This window comes from Dermacentor andersoni, chromosome 7, assembly GCF_023375885.2.
Source record: "Dermacentor andersoni chromosome 7, qqDerAnde1_hic_scaffold, whole genome shotgun sequence".
NCBI lineage: Eukaryota > Metazoa > Arthropoda > Arachnida > Ixodida > Ixodidae > Dermacentor > Dermacentor andersoni.
Genome location: NC_092820.1, coordinates 20,832,777 through 20,855,558, shown reverse-complemented (window position 1 = coordinate 20,855,558; position 22,782 = coordinate 20,832,777). Strand labels below are relative to the sequence as shown.

Sequence of the window (22,782 nt, the reverse complement as noted above, 5' to 3'; positions counted from 1 at the left end):
AGATTATTTTTCCACCCAACTTTTAGACATGAGCAATGTTGTGACGCCACTTTGCAGACCCTTATTGAGTGACTTGAATCTGTACCCACTGACCTGTCATTGTGATAGTTCGTCTTTCAGGAATGCGTTTTGCAAAACTGCCGACTATTCTCCATAGTGCCTTTTGTTCGGTCGCGACCCTACATTGCCCCCTCTGCCAGTGCCTTGTGCAGCAAGTATGCCTGCTACACCATTGCCCATGCTGACTGCGCACAGCAGGTGGTAGTACTCGTCTGCTGGCATCCCAAGAAAATTAAAAAGGTGTTTACAATTGCTGGCAATATGACATACACTTTTCCCCAGGTTCCCTTGTGTTACATTGGTCCCTTCATGCTCTACGTCAAGTGACGAAGTATGCACCAAGTTTTCTTGCTGGCATCAAATTTTTACTTTGAGAACAAATGTACAATTTGGTATGTGAAAAGCTTGGCAATTGCCCGGTGCCTGTCTTACACACTGACTGAGTGGCTAAACCCGCAGAAATAGGTAGAAAAGAATGGCAGCGTGCGTGTTAGGCATTTATGCCTAAGCAATTGTCTATTAGCTAAAAATGTATTTCATGAAATAGCACAAAACCTTATACTGTGCATGTGGCAGTCATTGTGTCAATGTACGAAGAAGGCATGATGTCTACCCTCACCTTCCCCAGGTGGGCATTCGCCAACCTGGTTCCATTCTCACTTGCCACAGCAATGACACAGAAAAGTATTATTAAAACATAAAATGCTCTTTTAATAATAATGACAATAATAGAATAGAAAACGATTCAGCAATCAGAGACGGAGGTACTCGGTGAGAAAGGCCTTAAATATCTTGTTCAGGTTGTTGATGGTTGAATGGTCCAGGTTCTCGGCATTGTCATCCAAGGTGTGCCAGACGCTTGGGAATGGATTGGGTATCACATGCACAATGGGCACATCTGAAAAAAAGGTCATGTGGTTCATTTGGTTTCTTTGCACATGTATTAGGTGCCAAAACAGTGGGTAGTGCTTTGAGTCAATATGGCAAAGTAGATAAGAAACCACAGCACCAACACAGATACACACACCAACCACAGCACCAACACGACTTTGCACTCAGCACATGTAAATACAATGCGGTGCTTATCAAGCATTTCACCGATTGTGAGGTTTTAAACATCAGGCTTTTCAGCATGTTTCCGGAAAACTGCTTCTCTCTGGCAATTGAAGTATGTAAGCAGCCGGCCTCGTGTCTTGAGGTTAACAAGAGCAGCCTCCGATCGCGTGTTGTCTGCTCAAGCAGACGACGCGTCTCTCTCGTGTTGGAGATTTTGACAGTAAGTGGCATGAAACTTTCCACCTGCTCAGAATTAGGCATATCTTTAGGTATTGGTGTTTCAATGCTGACTGAGGTTGTGAATTATCCACGCTTGTGCCAGCAGAATTGGCGGAGAGCAAGGCCCCCTTAACATGTGCTGTCCCTAGCGGTGGCGCTCGCTTGCCCCAGCGCGGGCGCACCGTCGGAGCACCTCTGTTCTTGCACCATGGTTTGCAGTGGTGGTCGCCAGAATTACAAAGATTTTTTACTGTAGCAACATTAGCACACCTCCAAGTAAATGTTTCTGTGCATTTATTTGGAACTCTTCTTTACTGCAGCAAAAAGAATGGGTCCAGAACTCAATGCATGATTTTTATTTTTTACTAGAACGAGACACATTGGTCGGGATGACCATACATGGGTCTTAAAATAGGCTCAATTTTCTCACTTAAAATAAAATGTTGCAGCATGTTTTTGCAGGACTAGATTTAGGAGTCCTGGGTGGGCATTCTACTAAATTTTCATAAAAATTGGCAACGATTATTTCTTTAGAACATCTAACATGTTTCAATTTTTGCTGTATTTGCAATTTTGTAATTTTCGTCATTTATAATTAAATAAGTATATGTGGTGTAATTGCATACTTCTTTTTTCTATTTTAGTTGGTGAGAAACCTTTTGAAGACTTGCGCAATGACCTGAGCACACTCTTCTGTTAAAAGAGTGCAGACTGAATTGCATTCTTTAGTGGTGGCCAATATCTTTAGCCATGCAATACGATAAAGGCTCCCCCCGACTCCTTACTTTAGTTATGTCTTAAGAAGGGGGAGGGGGGGTACCTGCTCGATATTTTACAGTTTTATTTAATACAACATTAGTATATGGCTTATCCAACATTATTCACCTGGCTACGGCATAGAGTATGCAATGGTGCGTTATACTGGGCACAGGTTTCCTAGCAGCAAATTAACCTTTTCCTACTTCAAGAAACTTTCGTGAGTTTGTGATGCTGGCCATGTTCATTTCAAAATGGCTTGTGATCATAAACAATGCAGAAAATGAAGACAAATAGAAGAAAGCACCGAAAAGGTTTATAGAAACCACTTTAATAATCCATAAGAAAGTACTCAGGGTTCAGTTTATGCTCCCTTTGAAGAGACCGTCTACTGCTTTTTAAGGACTGCTACTTCTGTGCCATCAAAAGCATCCATGCCCTCAGAGGTCTTTCTGGGAAATGTGTGAAAAATTTGAAACAGAAACTTTATATTTGCAAGGTCTGTCAGTTATACAGGTAAGGCTGACAGAAACTTAAAACGATTGCAATAGCATAACCATAAATTTATACAGCTTTCTCAGCAAGAAAGGTTTTTCAACTATGTCATCAAAAACGTTCAAGAAATGTCTACAAATTGTGAAAGGCTTTTAGAAAACTTCTAATTCAATAACGAACAGGTTGTTTTATCCATTTTTTTACTGAGGAAAAAAAAAATATGCACAGGAATTCGATCAATGTGTTCCAGCCTAGGTGTAATCTTTTCATGACATTTCATGTTAAATTAAATACGTAATAATTTTAGTTGTAGGGGATAAAACCATAGTTATGTCTGCAATTTCTGTGCTTACTCGCCAGTGTTAAGGCAGTACTCACTTTTCCTTAGAAATGGAATGTGGTCATCTTCAATGAGAGCCAGCTGCGATGAGTTGATGAAGTAATTGGTCCGGCATCGGCTGCACCTGGTTTCCATGGCATCCATTTCATTCAGCCGGCTCTCTGGGAAAACAGGTAACAAACACTTTAAGACTACAATCAGGGGTGCCACTCCTATGGCCAGATGATTCGTTCAAAGAGCCCCTGAAATTATTTTTGTCATATCCTACCTAAAGGAGTACTGACAAAAAATTTTCTATGTCACTTTTATGCCCACAGTACATAGCTGCTGGCTGTGATGACAATATGATGCCAGAATTCCTTGAGCACACAACAAATCATTAATAATACTGTTACAGAAGGATAAAAGAAGAGAAAGGAAGAAGAAGATCGCTACATGCTGGCTGCTGCGTGTTGTTGCTGGTCAGCCATCTTAATCACATTGACTGCTTGTATACATATTGTAAATACCGTCTGTCTGTACTCCCAACATTCCCGTAACATACTGGTGGGAGGAGCTGGGCACCTCAGCTGGAAATGGAGCTCCACAGTAGACGTCCCATCACCGTCCTCACCACGAAGGACGGTGAGCACGCGGGATCAACATGGTTGCCGTCTCCAGTGTCACTGTCACCAGCTATGTCGCTGTCTCCTTCGGTTGTGGTTGCGCAAGCCAAGGATACCAGAACTTTCTGCGGGACCGATGGCACTGACGTTGAAGAGTGGGTGGCTATGTACGAACGCGTGAGTGGAATCAACAGATGGGACCCTATGCTTATGCCAGCTAAGCTGTTGTTCTAACTAAGAGGCATGGCAAAAGTGTGGCACGAAAACCACGAAGAGGAGCTAACCAGCTGGGACCAATGCAAAGAGAAGACAACAAAGTTGTTTGGCAAACCAGCCGGCCGTAAAATTGCCGCAAAGCAGGACCTGGCCTCTTGTGCTCAATCCCCAATGCAGTCCTATGTCTATACATCCAGGACGTGTTGGCTCTTTGTCGTAAAGCCGATCACAACATGACAAAAGCTGAGAATGTCGGGCACGTGCTGAAGTGAATTGCTGACGACGCCTTTAATCTGCTCATGTGCAAAAGCTGCTTTACAGTTGCTGCTGTCATCAAAGAGTGCCGACAATCAATTTGAGCAGGCCAAAAGCCAACGCATCCTGCAATCATTTGTTAGACTTGCCAATACTGCCACAATGTCGACGTATGAAGATCAACTCGCAAAGCAGCATGCATTGCCGTCGGAGCTCAACGTCAACTGGATGCGATTGTGCCTGCAGCTTTCTGTTCGCATAGCCCTGATGCTACCCCTTTTTCAGTTCTCCTTGTACAAGCCATCGTTCGCCAGAAACTTTAAAACATTCGTCTACATTCTGTCTGTGCTGTCGCCAACCCCAGAGCCAACAAATGCCCTTCTACTGTTTTTGCTCCACCCTGATGCTTCTCTCCGCATTATCGCAACTCAAATGAGTGGAGAACTGCAGACAACCAACCAATATGTTTCACCTGTCGCCGCATTGGTTATGTCGCCTGATACTGTCACAACTCGTGGCCCTCAACACCTCGCACGCCGACCAACCTCAGCCGTGTTGATGAAATGCCCGAAATGTTTCGCCCGCTGCCGAGTGGGCGGTGGGCGAAACATTTAACAGCACCGACAACTCTGCTAGGAACATGTCGTACAGTCGCTCAACATCACCGCACGGACACCAGTCTTGTTCACCTCAAACATGTCGCCCATCTTCCTGTTCGCTGCAGCCACGCCGGCTTTCGGCCGCACCCTTTCGGAAAAATAAGAAATGCAGCTGTCGGAGGTGGTGCTGCTTTTCTACTACTGCAGGAAATCCTCTGTGTGTGCCCATAAAGAGAAGTGTCATTGATGTTAAAATAGACGGCGTACCTGTCCAAGCGCTCGTCGATACTAGAGCCCACGTACCTGTGATGAGTGCTAGCCTACGTAGATGTTTAAAGAAGGCCCTCACTCCAGCAGCTGCACAAGTGCTTCGTGTGGCCAACGGCAGAGTACTGGTTGTTCTTGGAATGTGTACTGCGCGTTTAAGTATAGCTGGCTGCCCAACTTGTGTTCTCTTTGCTGTGATCGACAACTGCCCTCGCGACGTTATCCTTGGATTGGACTTTTTATCCATTCATTCTGCTCGTCGACTGCGCGACCAGCGTTCTTCAGTTAGAACTGCCTCAACTCGCTGATTCTCCGAGCACCAACCCACTGCACTTGTGTTCGCTTCACGATGTGCGCCTGTCACCTGAGGCAGTCACTTATGTCGCTTTGACCGCACAGCCACAGGCTCATGACAGTGAATATGTGCTTCACCCCATGGTCGACATGCTTTTGAACCAGAATGTTGCTCTTCCGCTTCTGAATTTTAGCCTGTGCCCTCAAGTGCTTCGAACCGGCATTTCTTGACCAGCGTTTCTAGTACTTCCGAATTTGAAATAGTAAATCTGAATGCCAAGAGGTGTTTCTTAATGCCAATTGCAGCGCACAGCTCTGATTCCTTAACAGATGACTTCGCCAAGATGATTGCACCTGACCTCGCCTCTGCAAAGGCCGTGGACATACGTCTCCTGCTCGAGTCGTACAATGACATCATTGATTTCGGCGACAGGCCTTCACACCAAACATTTGTTGTTCACCACCGTATAAACACTGGAGACACGAATCCCATTCGTCGGTGTCCCTATCATATATCGCATGCTGAACGTAGAGTCATCTAATCAGAAGTGGACAAAATGCTCTGTAAAGGGGTCATCGAACCATCAGCCAGCCCTTGGGCTTCACCTGTTGTCCTTGTGAAAAAAAAAAAAAGATTGTACCTGGCATTTTTGTGTTGATTATCACCATTTAAACAATATCATGCGAAAAGACGTCTACCCACTACCACACATCGATGGTGCCTTGGACTGCTTGCATGGAGCTAAATACTTCTCATCCATTGATCTTCGATCCGGCTACTGGCATATTTCAGTTGATGAAATGGACCACAGGAAGACGGCCTTCATCACGCCTGGTGGTTTATATCAGTTCAAAGTCATGCCTTTTGGCCTATGCAATGCTCCTGCGACGTTTGAACATATGGTGGACTCTCTTCTGCGAGGCTACAAATGGACCACCTGTCTTTGTTATCTTGACGACGACAACATTGTTTTTTCTCCCATGTTCGGCAGCCACCTTACCCGACTCGCTGCAATTGTTGCGGTCTTCCGAAAAGCCGGCCTCCTACTGAACACCACGAAGTGTCAATTCTTGCGCTGTCAGATTACCGTGTTGGAGCACCTCATTGACACATCTGGTGTACAACCAGATCCAGAAAAAGTTGGCGCCATTTGCAGTTTCCTTGTGCCACGTTCTGCTTCTGACGTGCGCTGCTTCATTGGCCTGCATTCTTACTTTCGCCGTTTTGTCAAAAACTTCGCTGACGTTTCTCGGCCTTTGACAGATCTAAAGAAGAACATGATGCACCGATGGCGGGACACCTTGGAGTTTTGCATACATATGACCGCGTACGACGCCAGTTCTTCTGGCCAGGTCTCTACCGCTCTGTGCGTCATGTCGCAACTTGCGAACTGTGTCAGTGCCGGAAGGAACCTCCCCTGTTGGACGACCTTATCCAATTGAAGTTCCCTCTGAACCTTTCTTTTGCGTAGGCCTTAACCTGCTTGGCCCTTTTCCGACGACAACTAGAGGGAATAAGTGGATCACCGTCGCTACTGATTACGTGACATGCTACATGATAACAAAGGCATTGCCGACCAGTTGCGCAACTGACGTCATCGATTTTCTCCACTGCTTACCACCCGCAAACAAACAGTCTTACGGAATGTCTCAATCGAACACGCACAGAGATGCTGTCGATGTACATCTCAAACGATCACCGCGACTGGGACACCACGCTGCCCTACGTGACATTCATGTATAACTCGTCCCAACATGACACCGCAGGATATTCACCTTGTAATGAAGAAGAGCACAAGGACAAGGCCAGCCAGATTGTCTGTTTCATGCCTGCAGTGCAACCAGTGGGCCAGCCGCATCGCCAGTGCTTAGCACGAGTGTGAGCCATTCGGGCAACCAGCTGTTCCTGCTCTGCGTCACCTGCCTTCTTGGGTACGAGCAGACGTTACCATCTTAACTGTTCAGTACACCCCATTACAATTGGTGGAGGTGCGGGGTATTCAAGAACATCTACACCCTGCAACCCTGTCTCCTGTCATGCGCGACTCTCCCCAGCCGACGTCGCTGCCACCCTCCGTGGCTTGCTCTGGTGCTGTCCCGCAATGCCATCCAGTGGCAGGCAGCGGTACGGATGAGCAGGACATCAATGACTGGTTGTCTACCTACGAATGGGTGAGCTTGCACAATCGATGGGATGATACCGCCAAGTTAAATGCCGTCATCTTCTACCTTGCGGGAGAGGCTCACCTGTGGTTTAAAAATCACGAAGCCAACTTTCAGTCCTGGTCCATGTTCACGACCAGTTTCGCTGAAGTTTTTGGTCGCCCCTCTGTACACCAGTTGCGTGCTGAGCAGCGGTTACGAGAGCGAGCGCAACAACCCGGTGAAACAATCACCTGTTATATCGAAGAGGTTCTCAACCTATGCAAACATGTGGATGCTTCTATGCCCGAACATGACAAATTGAAGCACATTTTGAAGAGCATCGGGGCATAGCCGATGACATTCAAGTCTGCGCATCGTAGCAGAGCTCATAAACTCGTGCCAAAGCTACAACGAGTTGAGGAGGAAGCGCGATTTGACCAGGTGCCCCTCAGTGGCTGAGGGGGCCCCCCCATCTGATCGCTTCTGCCAGCTCACACAAATCCACCCTTTCGTGCGAGAGGAAGTTGCACATCAGCTTTCTCTACTACCCTTCGCTGAGCTACCCCAACAGCAGCCTGGCCACTGCCACAACAGCCTCCTATGCTCCAGCGGGTTATTGAAGACCAAGTTGCTGAGGCTCTGCCAATGAAGCATCAGCAGTACCCTGTCGCTGCACCACTTATGCATCCGTCGCCGCACAGCCTCCTCGTCAACCACTCGTTGAACTACATCCACAGCCGCTACCACCCGTTCATCATCTTGTTCATCGACCTGCTCCTGCTTTTGCTAATCCTTGGCGCATGCAAGACAACAGGCCCATGTGTTATGCCTGCAGTATTCCCGGCCATGTTGCACGACTCTGCCGCCGGCGCATGCTGCACTCTGATGGGTTTGTGCAGTTGCCTCCCTACGCCGACGTGCAACCTTTCCACAGCACTTATTTTAGTCGGCAGTCGAACAGGCCACCAGCCGAGAGCTCAGTCCTTACACGTCGTTCATGTTCTCCGCGTCGCCACTCATTGTCCCCCATGTGTTGGCGCGCTTCACCCACGCAAGAGGAAAACTAAGTGCCGCAGTTCAGGAAGCAGGAACTGCGTCGCCATCGATCTGTACAAGTCCTCCGTTGTCGATCTTACTGTTGACGGTGCCCCTACCGTTGCGCTGATACTGGAACAGCCGTGTCTGTCCTAAACGAACGCCTCTCTCGCACTTTACGAAAAGTTACGACGCCACTTTCTGGGTTTTCTCTTCGCACAGCAAGCGCCCAGCCAGTTCCGCCTTCAGCAGCATGCACAGCTAGAGTTGCTATTCAGGGCATTCTCTATATTGGAGTTTGTGGTTTTGCAGTCCTGCTCTCATGACGTGATACTTGGGTGGGGGGAAATAATGCCGTCATGAATTGTGCACGTGCTGAAGTCGAATTATCGCCTCTGTGTGACGTGCCCCTCGTCGACGCCACTTCTCTTCCCGCTAGGCTAGTCCTTCGGGAAGACATCGCCATACCGCCGTACTCGTCTGCCGTTGTTTCCGTCTTCTGTGGCGCTGTCCTCTTCACTCCTTTGGAACTCTTCATAATCCGCAAAAATGTTCCCCTCCCTTTCATCACGCTTGACATTTCAGCCGGTTTCAGCTCCATCGTTGTTTGTAATCCGCTTCCTACAGCCATGAAGGCTCTTTGTGGCGAAGCACTTGGCCGTGTTCAGCCTCTTGATGACATGTTTATAACCGATGTGCCGGATGCTTCGTATGCACAGCTCACTGACTTCTGTGCAGTTTTCACTTCTGCTCCGCCATCACCTGACTTATTCACACATTCCATTGCCGATGACCTCACTTCTGAGCAGCGCTCCCAGCTTCTTCACCTGCTTGCCCAGTTCCGTTCTTCTTTTGAAGTCGCTCATCCGGCCCATGATTTATTACAGCCGCTTCTGTGCCCTGCCCGTGCCTTTGACCATGTGGGAATTTACCTGTACGGGCCGCTACCGCTAACACCCGCTGGCAAACGATGGATTATTGTCGCAGTTTACACGCTATGCTGAAACTGCTGCTCTACCTGCAGCGACCACCAGTGACGTTGCATCCTTTCTGCTCCATTTCATTCTTCATCATGGCTCACCTGGAGAGCTGCTGAGTGATAGAGCCCATGTGTTTTTCTTGCAGGTAGTTGAAGCTCTGCTTGTTCAATGCCGCATAGTTCACCAGACCACCACGGCGTACCATCCTCAAACTAACAGGCTTACGGAGCATTTCAATCGCACCCTTGGTGATACGCTCGCCATGTACGTTTCATTGGAGCATACAAACTGGGACATCATCCTCCCATTTGTCACGTACACATATAATACAGCTACACAAAGTACTACAGGACTTTCTCCATAATTTCTTCTCTATGGTCACGATACTTCCCATACCATCGATACAGTTTTGCCTTATACACCAGACACGTCGGTGTGCTCCCATTTCAGCCGTCGCCCAATATGCCGAGGAATGTCGTCAATTAGCCCGAAAGTTCGCCTCTGCCGACCAACAGCGCCAAAAAGGCAATCGTGATGGCGACGCTATGAATCCGAACTTTGCTCCCGGCACACTTGTCTTGTCCGTGCCTTCTACCATGCCTGCACTTTCGACAAAACTTCTCTCACAGTATGATGGACCATACCGCATCGTCGAACGCACCTCTCCGGTCAACTATGTCATAGAGCTGCTTACACCAACATTCGACAAATGCCGCCGTGGACGGGATGTTGTTCACGTTCACCGCCTGAAACAATTCTATGACCCGCTCGTCTCCACGTCGTAAGTCGCCAGGACGGCTGCGCTTTTGCACATGAGGTAATTGTAATGAAGAAGAAGAGCACAAGGACAAGGCCAGCCAGATCGTCTGTTCCATGCCTGCAGTGCAACCAGTGGGCCAGCCGGGTCGCCAGTGCTTAGCACTAGTGTGAGCCGTTCGGGCAATCAGCTGTTCCTGCTCTAAGTCACCTGCCTTCTTGGTTATGAACAGACGCTACCATCTAAACTGTTCAATACACCCCATTACAAGCTATTTATCTTTTGAATGGTCGCGACCCGACATTGCCGTTTGACACCACCCTGCCTTCTGTGACACGTGCTGCAACAGAGTACGCTCGTGAAGTCATCGATTGCACTCACATGGTGCATCAAGTCGCCCGATCTCGTTTATTAGCCGCACAGCATGTGCAAAAAGAGCGTTATGACCAGTGCCATCACTATGTTAAGTTTGACCCTGGTGCTTGGGTGCTCCTTTCGTAACCATGTTATGGGGTTGGCATCTCCCAGAAGCTTCTCTCTCACTCCACAAGGCCTTATGAAGTCCTGCGTCAATTTAACGATGTCAATTATGAGATTGTGCCGTTACAGTTTGATCCATCCTCTAGTCTGACGGCTGTTGACATCGTGCACGTTTCGCGGCTGAAGCCATACTTCACTCGCAGTTTTTTGCCTAACATGCACTGAGATGGCACTTCAGTACCCGGGGGCCCTGTTACGGAAAGAAGGAAGAAGAAGATCACAAGACGCTGGCTGCTGTGTGTTGTTGCTGGTTAGCCATTTTAATCACATTGACTCTGCTTGTATATATATTGTAAATACAGTCTGTCTATACTCCGAACACCCCCATAACAATATTGTAACGAGTTACAAAAACGACCGGTAAAAAATGTGCAAAACCTGCACGATTTCATTACGTAGAGCGTGAAAACGACTTCTTGTTAGCTATTGACAAACTGCATTTTTGCCTTTCAGATTATTTGGTTTGTTATTTTTATTGTCTTGTTACTTTTCCAAGCTATTTAAAGAGTTACCAATGCCTCCCCTCATGTAATGCCTTTGGGTCCTTCAGGTGAAATAAAATCCACAAAAATCCACGTGTCCCCACGGACATAGTGCATGTGTCCTGGCTGAAGCCTTATTTTGCTGCAAGTTCAGCTGCCTTATAGTTAGCGCCGCGATGGCACCTTTATAGGCGGGGGTTATGTTACGGCACAACCAGGAGTGGCACGTCGGAAGAAGACGAAATGACGTCTAGAGGTGGAATGAGTGTTGACAGCCATCTTTTTTATCCCTCTCATAAATATTGTAAATACATCTCTGTATGTGACTTCTGCGACGTAACAATATAGCGTTGAAGATCCGTCAGTGAAACAGGTCAAAGAATTGAAGCACGCAGGAAAAAATACCAAGACTTTGCAGACATTTCAGCCAGGGTCCGGTGGAGGTCAGTCCCCAAACAAAACATCAGTAACGTCCTGCTATTTTTCCCACGTGCTCCTATTTTTTTACATATAGATTGTGGTCCTGTTTGTGTGTGCACGAGAAGAGGGAAGACCAAGGGGTTCCAATCTTGTTAATCACGTCCATAAAAAACCACAGATAATGAAGGCAAGGAAATTAGATGAAATCGGCTGCTGTGGTTGAAATTGAAATGTCGAAAGGTACAAAGGAGGGAAATGAATGTGGACTAAAAGATAACATGCTGCTGATGAGATCCGAACCTACAGCCTCTGCATTATGCTAGCGTTGCACTACCAACTGCGTTACGGTGAAGGCTATCACTTTATGTACGTAAGTGAAGCACAGGATCAAAGAATTGTGGCAGCAGAGTTGGCAACAAAGTCCAAAAGTGCGTAAGGAAAAAAAAAAGCAAATATGCCCGAAAGGGGAAGCATTGATTGTGATAGAAAAATGCTAAACAGCCATGAGAAGTAGGGTTAGCAGTTTTATAGGCCGTATAAATTCCAGTAAACATTCACTTACTAAACAAATATACACAGCACATGCACAGCATGCACAGGCAAAAATGAGCGCCTCTTGCTCGATGATGGTGGAAACTCACTGTTAGAACAATGACGGGATGAAGAGCGGCAGCAGCAGTGTAGCTTCGTGCTCAGGCGGCTAACGAAGCAGTATGCTGTGCCGAGAATCTTAGTCGAACAAGGGTGGTGACCATCGTGTGCCGTGCCTCGGTGAAATGCGTGCAGCAGTACAACAATACATGCTTTCCTGTTCTTGCTCATGTCACATCAAAGGATTAATCGTGATTAAATCATTAATAGGAAAATTGGAGAGTTAAACTTACCATGCACAAGGCACTACTGGTAATGAAGTCACCTCCAGAGCTTGTCATATGCTTGGCACAGTTGACCTGCCAAGGCGAGGCCTCTCCTCTCCTTAAAGAATGGAGGGGGGGGGGCTGCCCCTGACTTGAAGCACTGGTCTCGCAAATTAATGGTATATTTAAGAGTGCATAATGCATCAATTTTGTCTGCTTTAGCTGTATTGTTGGGTGCAGTTTACCAAATTGTGAAATCATTTTCAATTTATGAGTTATAGAGTTGTAGACTTGTTGTAGACTTTCACAATTTTCAAGCATCTTTCTTAAAGAATTGCAGGGCTAAATAAAATATCTGCTTCCTACAGTCACTAGATTCCAACTTTCTTTTTAAATGCTATGAATCTCATCGAAATAATTGCAATGATTTCTGAGAAAAATTATTCCCCCATTCCCATGTAGTTAAATAAGAGCTCCCAATCTAAAGCTTCTTTTTAATAACAGTATGTCTTTTAAAATGTCGGCAGACATTTGGTGCTGTCTACCTCACATATTAGGAAATTAGGCAATTCACGGATGCTAGTTGGAATTGGTTGGCACAGGACAGGAGTAATTGGACATCGCAGGCAGAGGACTTCGCCCTGCTGTGGACATAAAATAGGCTGACGATGATGACTTTGCATGTCTGCAGTTTCTGCTTTGGTAGTGCGGTGTTCTGAACCAGAATTCATAACAAGTTTGACCAGAATGCCATGCCACCTTGCATGTGCTCAACAAAGTATCTTGACCTAAGAATATCTCAGAGGCTGGGGTCAATGTTTCCACAATGGGGCTTGTCTTCATCATGGAGTTCATTATCGCTAGTAGGACGGCTTAAGGTGCACAACATGGACGACCTCAGGTCGTGAGTGGCACCACTGTGATTGCATCATGCCATCCGGCATGACCTCGTAGTCCGGTGCACCAATACGTTGGATGATCTTGTAAGGTCCGAAACAGCGCCACAGCAGTTTCTCACTAAGTCTTCTTCATTGGTGAATTGGGGTCCAAACCCAAACACGGTTGCCAGGCTGGTATTCCATGTCACAAGCGTCAAAGATTGTAGTGTCGGCTGTCCATTTTTTGATGGTTTTTGATGCTCAGGTGGCCGAGTTGTCGTGCCTCTTCGGTGCGCTGCAGATGGGCGGCAACATCGAGTTGTCTTCCTTGGTGATGTGTGGTAACATGGCGTCGAGAGTCGTCGGATTCTTTTTGTAAACCAACTTGAACGGCATGATCTGCACTTTTTCTTGCACTGCTGTGCTGTAAGCGAAGGTTATGTGTGGTGTTACGTTTCGCCTACAACGCGCGGTATAGCCGGCGCGGATGCAACGGACGCCGGGGCTTCGTTCAAAGCGGCGGACATTTTGGCCCGTTCAGCGCCGCCGATACGCCTCCCCGCCAAGCGCGTCCAGGCATGTTTCAATGCCACGTGTCTTCAAGTGTGTGTGTGTGTGCATGTTGGTGCCCACGCTTGTGAAAGCGCGGCAGCCGGGGAGAGGAGCTCCCCAAGTGTGAAGCGAGGAGGTCTGACCGGCGCCGGCCCGGCGGATGCGTCACTACACTCGTCCCAACGTGTCTCTCAGCCTGTCCGTGCCGCGCATCACGTGCGCCTCTGACGAGGCGTTCCTTCTTCCCCTCGACTCCGAGAGTATAAGAGCAGCTGCTCCCGGACGCCGAGAGAGGCTCCGATTTCTTCCGTCGAGTAACGTGCTCCCCCGTCTCTCCACTTCGGTCGACCTGACCGGCCGCTCTTTTGCGATGCTAGAATAAACAAGTTGTTCTGTTAGCAGTCGACTCATGCTTTGCCAGGACCTTCGGATGCTTCCAGTTGTGCCCCAGGCCGCCAGGCCAACGCTACCCTTGGGGCTTGCGACCCATTTGCAACAACGGGCGTCAGCGCTGAGATTCCAACAGTGGAAAGATGGCATCCCTTATTTCATGTTTGATGTCAACATACATCGCTACATCTTGGAGAGAGACTTGTTAGCCATCCCAATGTCTTGCGTTAACTCTTTCCCTACCACGCCCATTGGGCAGCGTTCGCATGCTATCGATGCTTTGAAACGCCACTTTTGAGACCTTCCGTGCCACTCAAGGACACACTGCGCCATCAGACATGAAGGAAAACTATATTTTTTTCCTAAGAGTTAGCTTTTTTTCCCACTTAGTTATTTTCGAATGCACTCCGAAGTTTCAAGATTGTCGAAGTAGAAAGCAAAAATGGCCGCCTCCAAAAGTGATGTGTGTGCTTCGACAGATCACACATTAAGTAATTACGCTGCATCCGCTGCTCATTTTATCAATGGATCGAGCAGCAGCTTTTCGGCAGACTTCAACTCTGAGAGCGACGACAACAGGAACATCGGCGGTCGCAGCCCGGTTAGTCTCACTTTTTGCTTCGACTCGTCTTTGTTATCGTTTGGAGTGCTTGAAAGCCTGTTAAGATGGAGACCTATACAAACTGCAAGAACTGCTACGGCAGGAAAACCGAGCAGATAACAAGAGTTTACTGCAAGACATGCAATGCTGCGCTAAGTTTTACACTGCGGGACTGCTTTGCGCACAGGATGCCCAACTGTAGTGCTTGCAGTGAAGTTTTTGTAGTGGAAGACTTGTTAACAAACATTTTGATTTCTTCAGAGATAGTGCCTATTAGATGGCAATACATTTTGCATATCTCATAATTTTTTTTACATTTTTTCTGAGTAACTACAAGCGTGTCTTTACACACTTTGTTCAATTTCATCCCACTATCTTGATTCTGGCAATTTGCTTTTTATGACATACATCTCATTAACAAAACTTTATGTGTGAAAAGTGCATTTGTTCTGCTTTTTGTTTATGTATTACATAAACACATTGAGTGCAGTAGTTCCTTCAAAAAAGAGAATTTGGCATAGTCTACAAGAACACCAACCTCAGCAGTCATGTAGGCATTACGGAGTCAGGGTGAAGACGAGCCGTATGTAAAAATACTGAAAGATATATATAGCGGCTCCATAGCCACCGTAGTCCTTCATAAAGAAAGCAACAAAATCCCAATAAAGAAGGGCGTCAGGCAGGAGATACGATCTCTCCAATGCTATTCACAGTGTGTTTACAGGAGGCATTCAGAGACCTGGATTGGGAAGAATTGGGGATAAGAGTTAACGGAGAATATCTTAGTAACTTTCGATTCGCTGATGATATTACCTTGCTTAGTAACTCAGGGGACCAATTGCAATGCATGCTCACTGACCTGGACAGGCAAAGCAGAAGGGTGGGTCTAAAAATTAATCTGCAGACAACTAAAGTAATGTTTAACAGTCTCAGAAGAAAACAGCAGTTTATGGCAGGTAGCGAAGCACTGGAAGGGGTAAGGGAATACATCTACTTAGGGCAGATAGTGACCACAGATCCGGATCATGAGACTGAAATGATCAGAAGAATAAGAATGGGCTCGGGTGCTTTCGACAGGCATTCTCGGCTCATGAACAGCAGGTTGCCATTATCCCTCAAGAGAAAAGAGTATAACAGCTTTGTTTTGCCAGTACTCACCTACGGAGCAGAAAACTGGAGGCTTACAAAACAGGTTATACTTAAATTGAAGACGACACAATGAGCTATGAAAAGGAGAATGATAGGTGTAACGTTAAGGGATAAGAAGAGAGCAGATTGGGTGAGGTAACAAACGCGAGTTAATGACATCTTAGTTGAAATCAAGAAAAAGAAATGGGCATGGGCAGGGCATGTAATGAGGAAGGAAAATAACCGATGGTCTCTAAGAGTTAAGGACTGGATTCCGAGAGAAGGAAAGCTTAGCAGGGGGCGGCCGAAAGTTAGGAGGGCAGATGAGATTACGAAGTTTGCAGGTACACCATGGCCACAATTAACACATGACCGGGGTAGTTGGAGAAGTATGGGAGAGGCCTTTGCCCTGCAGTGGGCATAGCCAGGCTGATGATTATTTATTTATCCAGTTTACCCTACAGGCTCAGCGGAGCATTGGGTAGGGGGGTGGTCACAGAAAAGTGACAAATATTTAAGGCAAAAAAGGGAACTACATAGTAGGAGCAACAAATAAGTTTGTACATTGGAAAAAATACATACAAAGTCAAGGGAATACAATGAAAAACAAAGTCGAAAAACAGTACAAAGGCGAATACAATATAAAGTCGTACAACATAGTCAAGCGAACATGTGAAGTTCCAAAAGTTCACGAAATTTTGCAGGATCCTTTAATGAGACAATATTATTTGGAAGGCTATACCATAGTGCGATGGTGCGCAGTAATGCATATAAATAATAATAATGACGATGATGACAAAGACTTTTCCCACAGTAGGAAAAGAGTTAAAGTCGCTCTCAAACTCTTTAAGACACTCCTGGTCTTCTATATTTGGATGAACGTCATACATGTCAGTGTCATGCACAGTGCAAAGTGAGTGTTAGTCAGGTGAGTCTTGCAATGCATCAGGCTGGTCATGTGCTGCAAAGCTGTACTCTTTTTAACATTGATGTAATCACTACCCTAGTAGTACTTAAAGGCAACAACACGCTGGCTGTGGATGCAGGGTGTTTACCAAGTTGACATTTCCAAATTCCCCGAGTTTTCCAGGTTTTCCCTGAGTGCCCTTTCAAAATTCCCTGAGTGACGCGGAACGATGTTTTATGTCAAGACACGCTGAAACCATATCGCCCGATGCTGTCGCTCTCTAGTAAGCATAATAAAAAAATTAAAAAGAAAACTATGTAGTCCAATTTGAATACTAAGCAGTAGTGTTTGTTATTCAAAAAGAGAATAGAAGGGAGAGTTTAGCGAAATGCACAGCAAATAAAGTCTTTGAAAAAGGAAATGCAAATCGAGTCGGACATTCTCAAATACGAATAAAAAGGAGATGCATACGGAAGCAAATATTTTCGAATATGAGCTATTTCTATCAACTGATAGCAAGCTCACTGGTATGAGGCCCGAACTTTGTCACAATGAGATTCCCTCTCAAAAGCTCGTAAGTCAACCTCAACTGTCCCGATATACTCTCAGCCCGCGCACGACGTCTCAGTGTTTTGTTTCACTGCTTTAAAGAGTTTATTTTGGTTTGGATGAGTGAAAACTGCATCTTGGCATCAGCCAACACTTTGTTTTGTTGAGCTCAAGCTCCTTCAAAACAGCGGCAGCACTGTTGTATCGTCATGGCACCTCACGTGCCTATGAAGCTGGGCGCACCTGCTGTAATCACTTTCTTCCCTTACTCTCTATTTGTCCCTTCCCCTCTTTCTTGCTGTGTGCTATATATTGCACGCGATACCCGTAATAAACGTCTTTGCTCGATTGATCTTCTCGGGAGAACGTGGTTACTTCAGTGGTGACGAGGATGGGATGAGCCTGCCACCCACCAGCAACACCCCGGTAGCCATGGCCGGATACACAAGCCCACCGCAGTTCGAGGAAGCTACGGACCACTGGCCGGCATATCTAGTGCGGCTAGAAGCTTTCTTCGAAGGCAACGGCATCACGGAAGAAAAGAAGAAGCGAGCATTGCTCGTAGCAGGGCTGAGCACTCACACGGTGGCCGCCGTTAGTGGACGCTGCATGCCAACAAAGGTGAACGGGCTGTCGTACAATGAAGCACTCGACATACTGCAGAAGCATTTTTCGCCCAGCCCGTATGAAATAGCCCAATCCTACAAATTTTTCTCACGCAACCAGATGAGCCAGTCAGAGATTTTCTTGTAGCCATTCGGCGATTGGCGGATACCTGCAACTTCGGCACTTCACTTGACAGGATGCCCCGGGACCGTATAGTTTGTGGCTTGCAAGACAACTCGGTATGTCGTCAACTGCTTTCGAAGGCATCCTTAACAAGAAGCGAAGCAGAGAAAATCACCTTAGCAGTGGAAATGGCGGAAGAAAATGTGAAGACGTTGAAGACTGCACCTGAAGACGAAAGTGTACACATGTTAAGAAACATGTATGCACGACGTGACAGTAGGCCACCATGCTTCAGGTGTTGAAAAACAGGGCACGACCCCAGAACCTGCCGGTTCCGCTCGGCGAAGTGCTACCGGTGCCAGCAGCGCGGTCATGTTCACAAGATGTCATGTTCACAAGCAGACAGCAGAACGAGGGAACCGTTCGCGTGGCCACACCAGCAAATTAATGACGTGCATCCGTCAGCAGGAAACTGCAACGATCCGGGATCAGAAGCTCTGTTCCTCGTTGAAACGGCAGATAATTTCGTTGGAAACACTCACACCGTAAAGGCAATAATGTACACTCTACTTCGGAATGGAATAGCGATCAAGATGCAGCTGGACACAGGGTCCCCAGTTTCTATCATCACTTGGCCCACCTACGTACAGCATCAAGATGCCTGGCTGAAACTGCAAGAGTCGCCGCTCAAGTTGTCATGCTTCCTTGGGTTCGAAGACTACGAAAGCCACATTAGCGGTGCTGAGTTGTTCCGAGCTGAACCTGTGTGGCCGGGACGTCATGACTGCGCTGGACCTTCTTGGGGAGCCAGTGCTCAGCGCAACGCAGGAAGGTGAGAGTGCAGCCATTCGTGAAGTTGACAATGGCGTTCAAGTCTTGTTAGAAGAATTTTCCGACGTGTTTCGACTCGAGTTAGGGCTCATAAAGGGACCGCCCGCCCGTTTGCCATTGCGGGATGATGATGTTCCTCGGTTCTGTAAGGCGCGGCCAGTGCCGTACGCGTTGCGCTCAAAAGTGGAGGCCGAAATTGATAGGTTAGTTGAAAATGAAATTCTTGCCCCGGTCGCATACTCGGTGTGGGCGGCACCCATGGTGGCGGTGGTAAAGCGTAACGGAAACATTCGCTTGTGCAGCAATTTCAAAACTACTGTCAACCAAGCCTGCCATACGATCCAGTATCCTCTCCCATGCATAGAGGACATCATGGTGACGTTAAACGGCGGCGAAGTTTTCACAACTATCGATCTCCAGGACGCCTACAATCAAATTGCGTTAGATGAAGAATCGCAACTGCTCAAGACGGTGAATACACAGAAGAGCCTTTTTTGCTTCACACGCCTTCCGTTCGGAGTAGCCTCTGCGCCAGCGCTATTTCAGCAACGCATGGAAACAATTTTGCAAGGACTGCTCGGAGTACAGGTCTATTTGGACGACGGAATGACGCTGCCACCTTACGCCGAGTTCTGGAAAGGTTCCGCGAGTTTGGGGTGCGGCTGAATCGTGAGAAGTCAAGATTTCATGAGAATGAGGTTGATTTTTTGGGTTACAAAATTAACGATAAGGGCGTGCATGCCAAAAGGGAAAATCTTGAGGCTATTCTGGACGTCGGCACACCCACAGGAGTGCCCGAGTTAAGGTCATTTTTGGGTCTGGTCACCTATTACCAAAAGTTTCTACCACAGGCAGCCACGATCCTTGCCCCTCTGTACGAACCATTGCGCGCCAGGACGGAGTGAAAGTGGGGCATTGCTCAGCAGCAGGCGTTCCAAGAGGTCAAAGCACTGATAAGTAAAGCAGAATTTCTTGCCCATTACAACCCGGACAAACCGTTGGTACTAGAATGTGACGCTTCATCAGTCGGCATTGGAGCCATCCTTTCTCACGGCACAGCTGAGGGGATGAGGCAACTAACCCATTGGCTTCCGCTCCCGCATACCCACAGACGCAGAGCGGAAGTATTCGCAGCTTGAAAAGGAAGCCCTGGCATTAGTGTTTGGAGTGGCGAAATTCCGGGCATATTTGTTGGGTAGGAAATTCCATTGGGTAGGAAAGCCATGGCGGCCGCCCGCATACAACGGTGGGCCCTCCAGTTGAGCACCTACTCCTACATCGTCAAGTTCAAGGACGGCAAGGCAAATGTTCCGGCTGATGCACTCAGCCGCCAGCCACGGGCAGCGCCTTCCAAGGAAGTGTCCGGAGATGAGGACGGTGCTGATTACTGCGAGTACGTACTCCTCACCGCCTGTTTGGACAGTAGAGTACTGTCAGCCAAACAACTGGCCCGCTATACGGCCGAAGATGAGGAGTTACTTGTGGTGCGGAAGTGGATGCAGGAAGGTTGGCCTTGGCATTTATACGCGAAGCAAGTCACTCTGAAGCCGTACCTCGTCCGCAGGGACGAGCTAACTGTGAGAGAAGGCCTGGTGTTCTAGGGCCACCGAGTCATCGTGCCTAAAGCAGCCAGGAACGCAGTGTTGCAGCTGATTCATGAGACACATCAAGGAATCACCGCGATGAAGAGACTAGCTTGCTCGCTGCTTTGGTATCCCGGCATTGATAAACAGATTGAGCAGCTCGATGAGACGTGCCACTCATGTGTTCAAGCTGCACCGATCGATGCCTCCACGCCAGGTACCAGTCCCGTGGCCGGAAACCAGGCAGCCGGGGTCTCGTCTGCACATTGATTTTTGCGGGTCCGGTGGATGGCTACATGCTATTAATTGTGGTCGATTCCCACAGTAAGTGGATGGAAGCTGTGCCTTTGCGAACTTCCACAACTGGGACGACCGTAGATGCCCTGCGCACCCTCTTTAGCACTTTTGGGTTGCCGCGCACAATCGTCACAGATAATGGGTCGCAGTTTGCAAGCCGGGAATTCCAGACTTTCGCTACAGTGAACGGAATAAAGCACATGCGCACTGCACCATATCACCCTCAATCGAATGGGTTGGCGGAACGAGCGGTGCGTACCATAAAACAAAGCCTGCAGAAATACAGGCAAGGATCAACGGAAACGCGGCTGGCCAGGATCTTGCACAACTACCAACGAACGCCGCTGTCGGGCGGAAAAACGCCGGCTATGCTGCTGATGAGGCGCGAGCTACGCTCCCGATTAGATAACTTGTTGCCATCAGAAACAGAGCATTACAGTTACCCTTTTGCCAATGATTTCTTGCAGAAGGATAAACCAATTTGGGAGCGAAACTACGGTTGCCTCGGAGACCCATGGACTCAAGCACGTGTCCAAACAACAGAGGGGTCTTGTATGGTGACTGCCGAGGGACCGGAGGGTGAACTAATGCGACGACACTTGGACCAAGTGCAACCGCCTGTGGTGGTGCAGGACTCGGAGCAAGTGCAGCCGCGTCTCTCAGCCAGAGGTGACAGAGCCGTCGACAAGACCGCTAGTGCGAATACGACGGATGAGACCACAACCCTGGAACTACGAAGGTCAACCCGTTCGAGACGTGCCCCTGACAGGTTCTCTCCCTAAGAGAAGAGGAGACTGTTGTCACCGCACGTGCCCGCACTGCACGTGCCCATGAAGCTGGGCGCACCTGCTGTAATCACTTTCTTCCCTTACTCTCCATTTGTCCCTTCCCCTCTTTCTTGCTGTGTGCTATATATTGCACGCGATACCCGTAATAAACGTCTTTGCTCGGTTTATCTTCTTGGGAGTACGTGGTTACTTCAAGCACGCTTCCTTTCTTGTTTATTCCTCAATGCATAGGCCCTTTCTGTTCTTGTCCTCCTTCCGCCACTCGTTCGCCCTACGGACCATTTGAAGCATCTTCTTGGTCAGGTGCACAGCCCACGTCCGAGTTTTCGAATTCCCTAGGGGCCGCGAAAACATCCGAAAAATCGGCCACTTGGAAAAAATAAATGCATGTCATTTACTGCCGTTAAGGGCTCAAACGGCCATAGGCACATTCGAAAATGCCCTGGAGGCCTGTCGGTACATGTATTAGGCATATCAGTGCTCATTCTGTGACAGGAAATACCGGGTGCACGCGTGTATAATTAAGGAATACATACTGTTTCCTGTGGCAATAGCCCCTTCCCACGCTTGTTATGCTTCACTGCAATACTTTTGCGTATCCTTCAAGTAATAGTTCTGTAGAGAGGCGAAGCCGACTTTCGGGAACCAGCATTATGCAATGGCACCGTGCTTACCAACCTTCTAAGCCAATCGCGAGGACCACAAAGGCAGAGTCCGTGCCATCGTTGACAGCAGCGAATTCTTTCAATGAAAAACACGACACCCAACGACAAGAAGCAGCTAGGCCTAGCGTTGCCGCAGTGGTGGCTACGCCTGCCAGCGGATCTGCGTGCGAGAGTGCCGGTTCGAGGCGGCAAGGTAATCAAAATGGCAGAAGTGGTGGCAATGACTAATGCCGTTTCGGACATGCGGTCACGGCAAAACGACCGGAAAATCGGACAGCGATGAGTTCTTGTGTCCGAAATTTCAGACATTCTGATACATTGACTCTAGGGGTACGTGGTGGTGCCGTGAAGCCATCCAAATTATTGGGACTTTGGAAAGTCGGACTTTGCCTGTACACTGGCAACTCCTCCAGCCGATGCCAGAGTGTCAAGGACGATTAATTACGATTCATGTCTGTTACTCGAGCCAGCATTACCACGACTTCCGACCCTTTCAATAAAATTAC

The 22,782-nt window shown here is 47.8% G+C and overlaps 2 protein-coding genes across 6 annotated transcripts in view; one reads left to right on the top strand and one right to left on the bottom strand.

The window, feature by feature from the left end:
• Nucleotides 1–747: 747 nt before the first annotated feature.
• LOC126535663 (glutaminyl-peptide cyclotransferase-like) overlaps nucleotides 748–22,782 on the bottom strand; it is a 107,982-nt gene continuing 85,947 nt past the window's right edge. For 4 of the 5 annotated variants that reach the window (XM_050182472.3, XM_072289174.1, XM_050182473.3 and 1 more), the window contains 2 exons: nucleotides 2,965–3,087; nucleotides 748–958 (listed from right to left, as the gene is read on the bottom strand). In XM_050182472.3, the coding sequence (XP_050038429.2) occupies nucleotides 813–958; nucleotides 2,965–3,087 (269 nt within the window). In that variant the 3' untranslated portion in view covers nucleotides 748–812. Of the gene's footprint in view, nucleotides 959–2,402; nucleotides 2,544–2,964; nucleotides 3,088–22,782 lie in introns of those variants that run through there. The other variant, XM_072289175.1, reaches the window with a different exon arrangement.
• LOC126535665 (uncharacterized) lies at nucleotides 16,773–21,859 on the top strand. Its single transcript, XM_050182474.3, has 3 exons — nucleotides 16,773–18,004; nucleotides 20,143–20,324; nucleotides 21,176–21,859. Exons 1-3 carry the CDS (start codon nucleotides 17,780–17,782, stop codon nucleotides 21,603–21,605), a joined length of 837 nt encoding a protein of 278 aa, XP_050038431.2. The 5' UTR covers nucleotides 16,773–17,779; the 3' UTR covers nucleotides 21,606–21,859.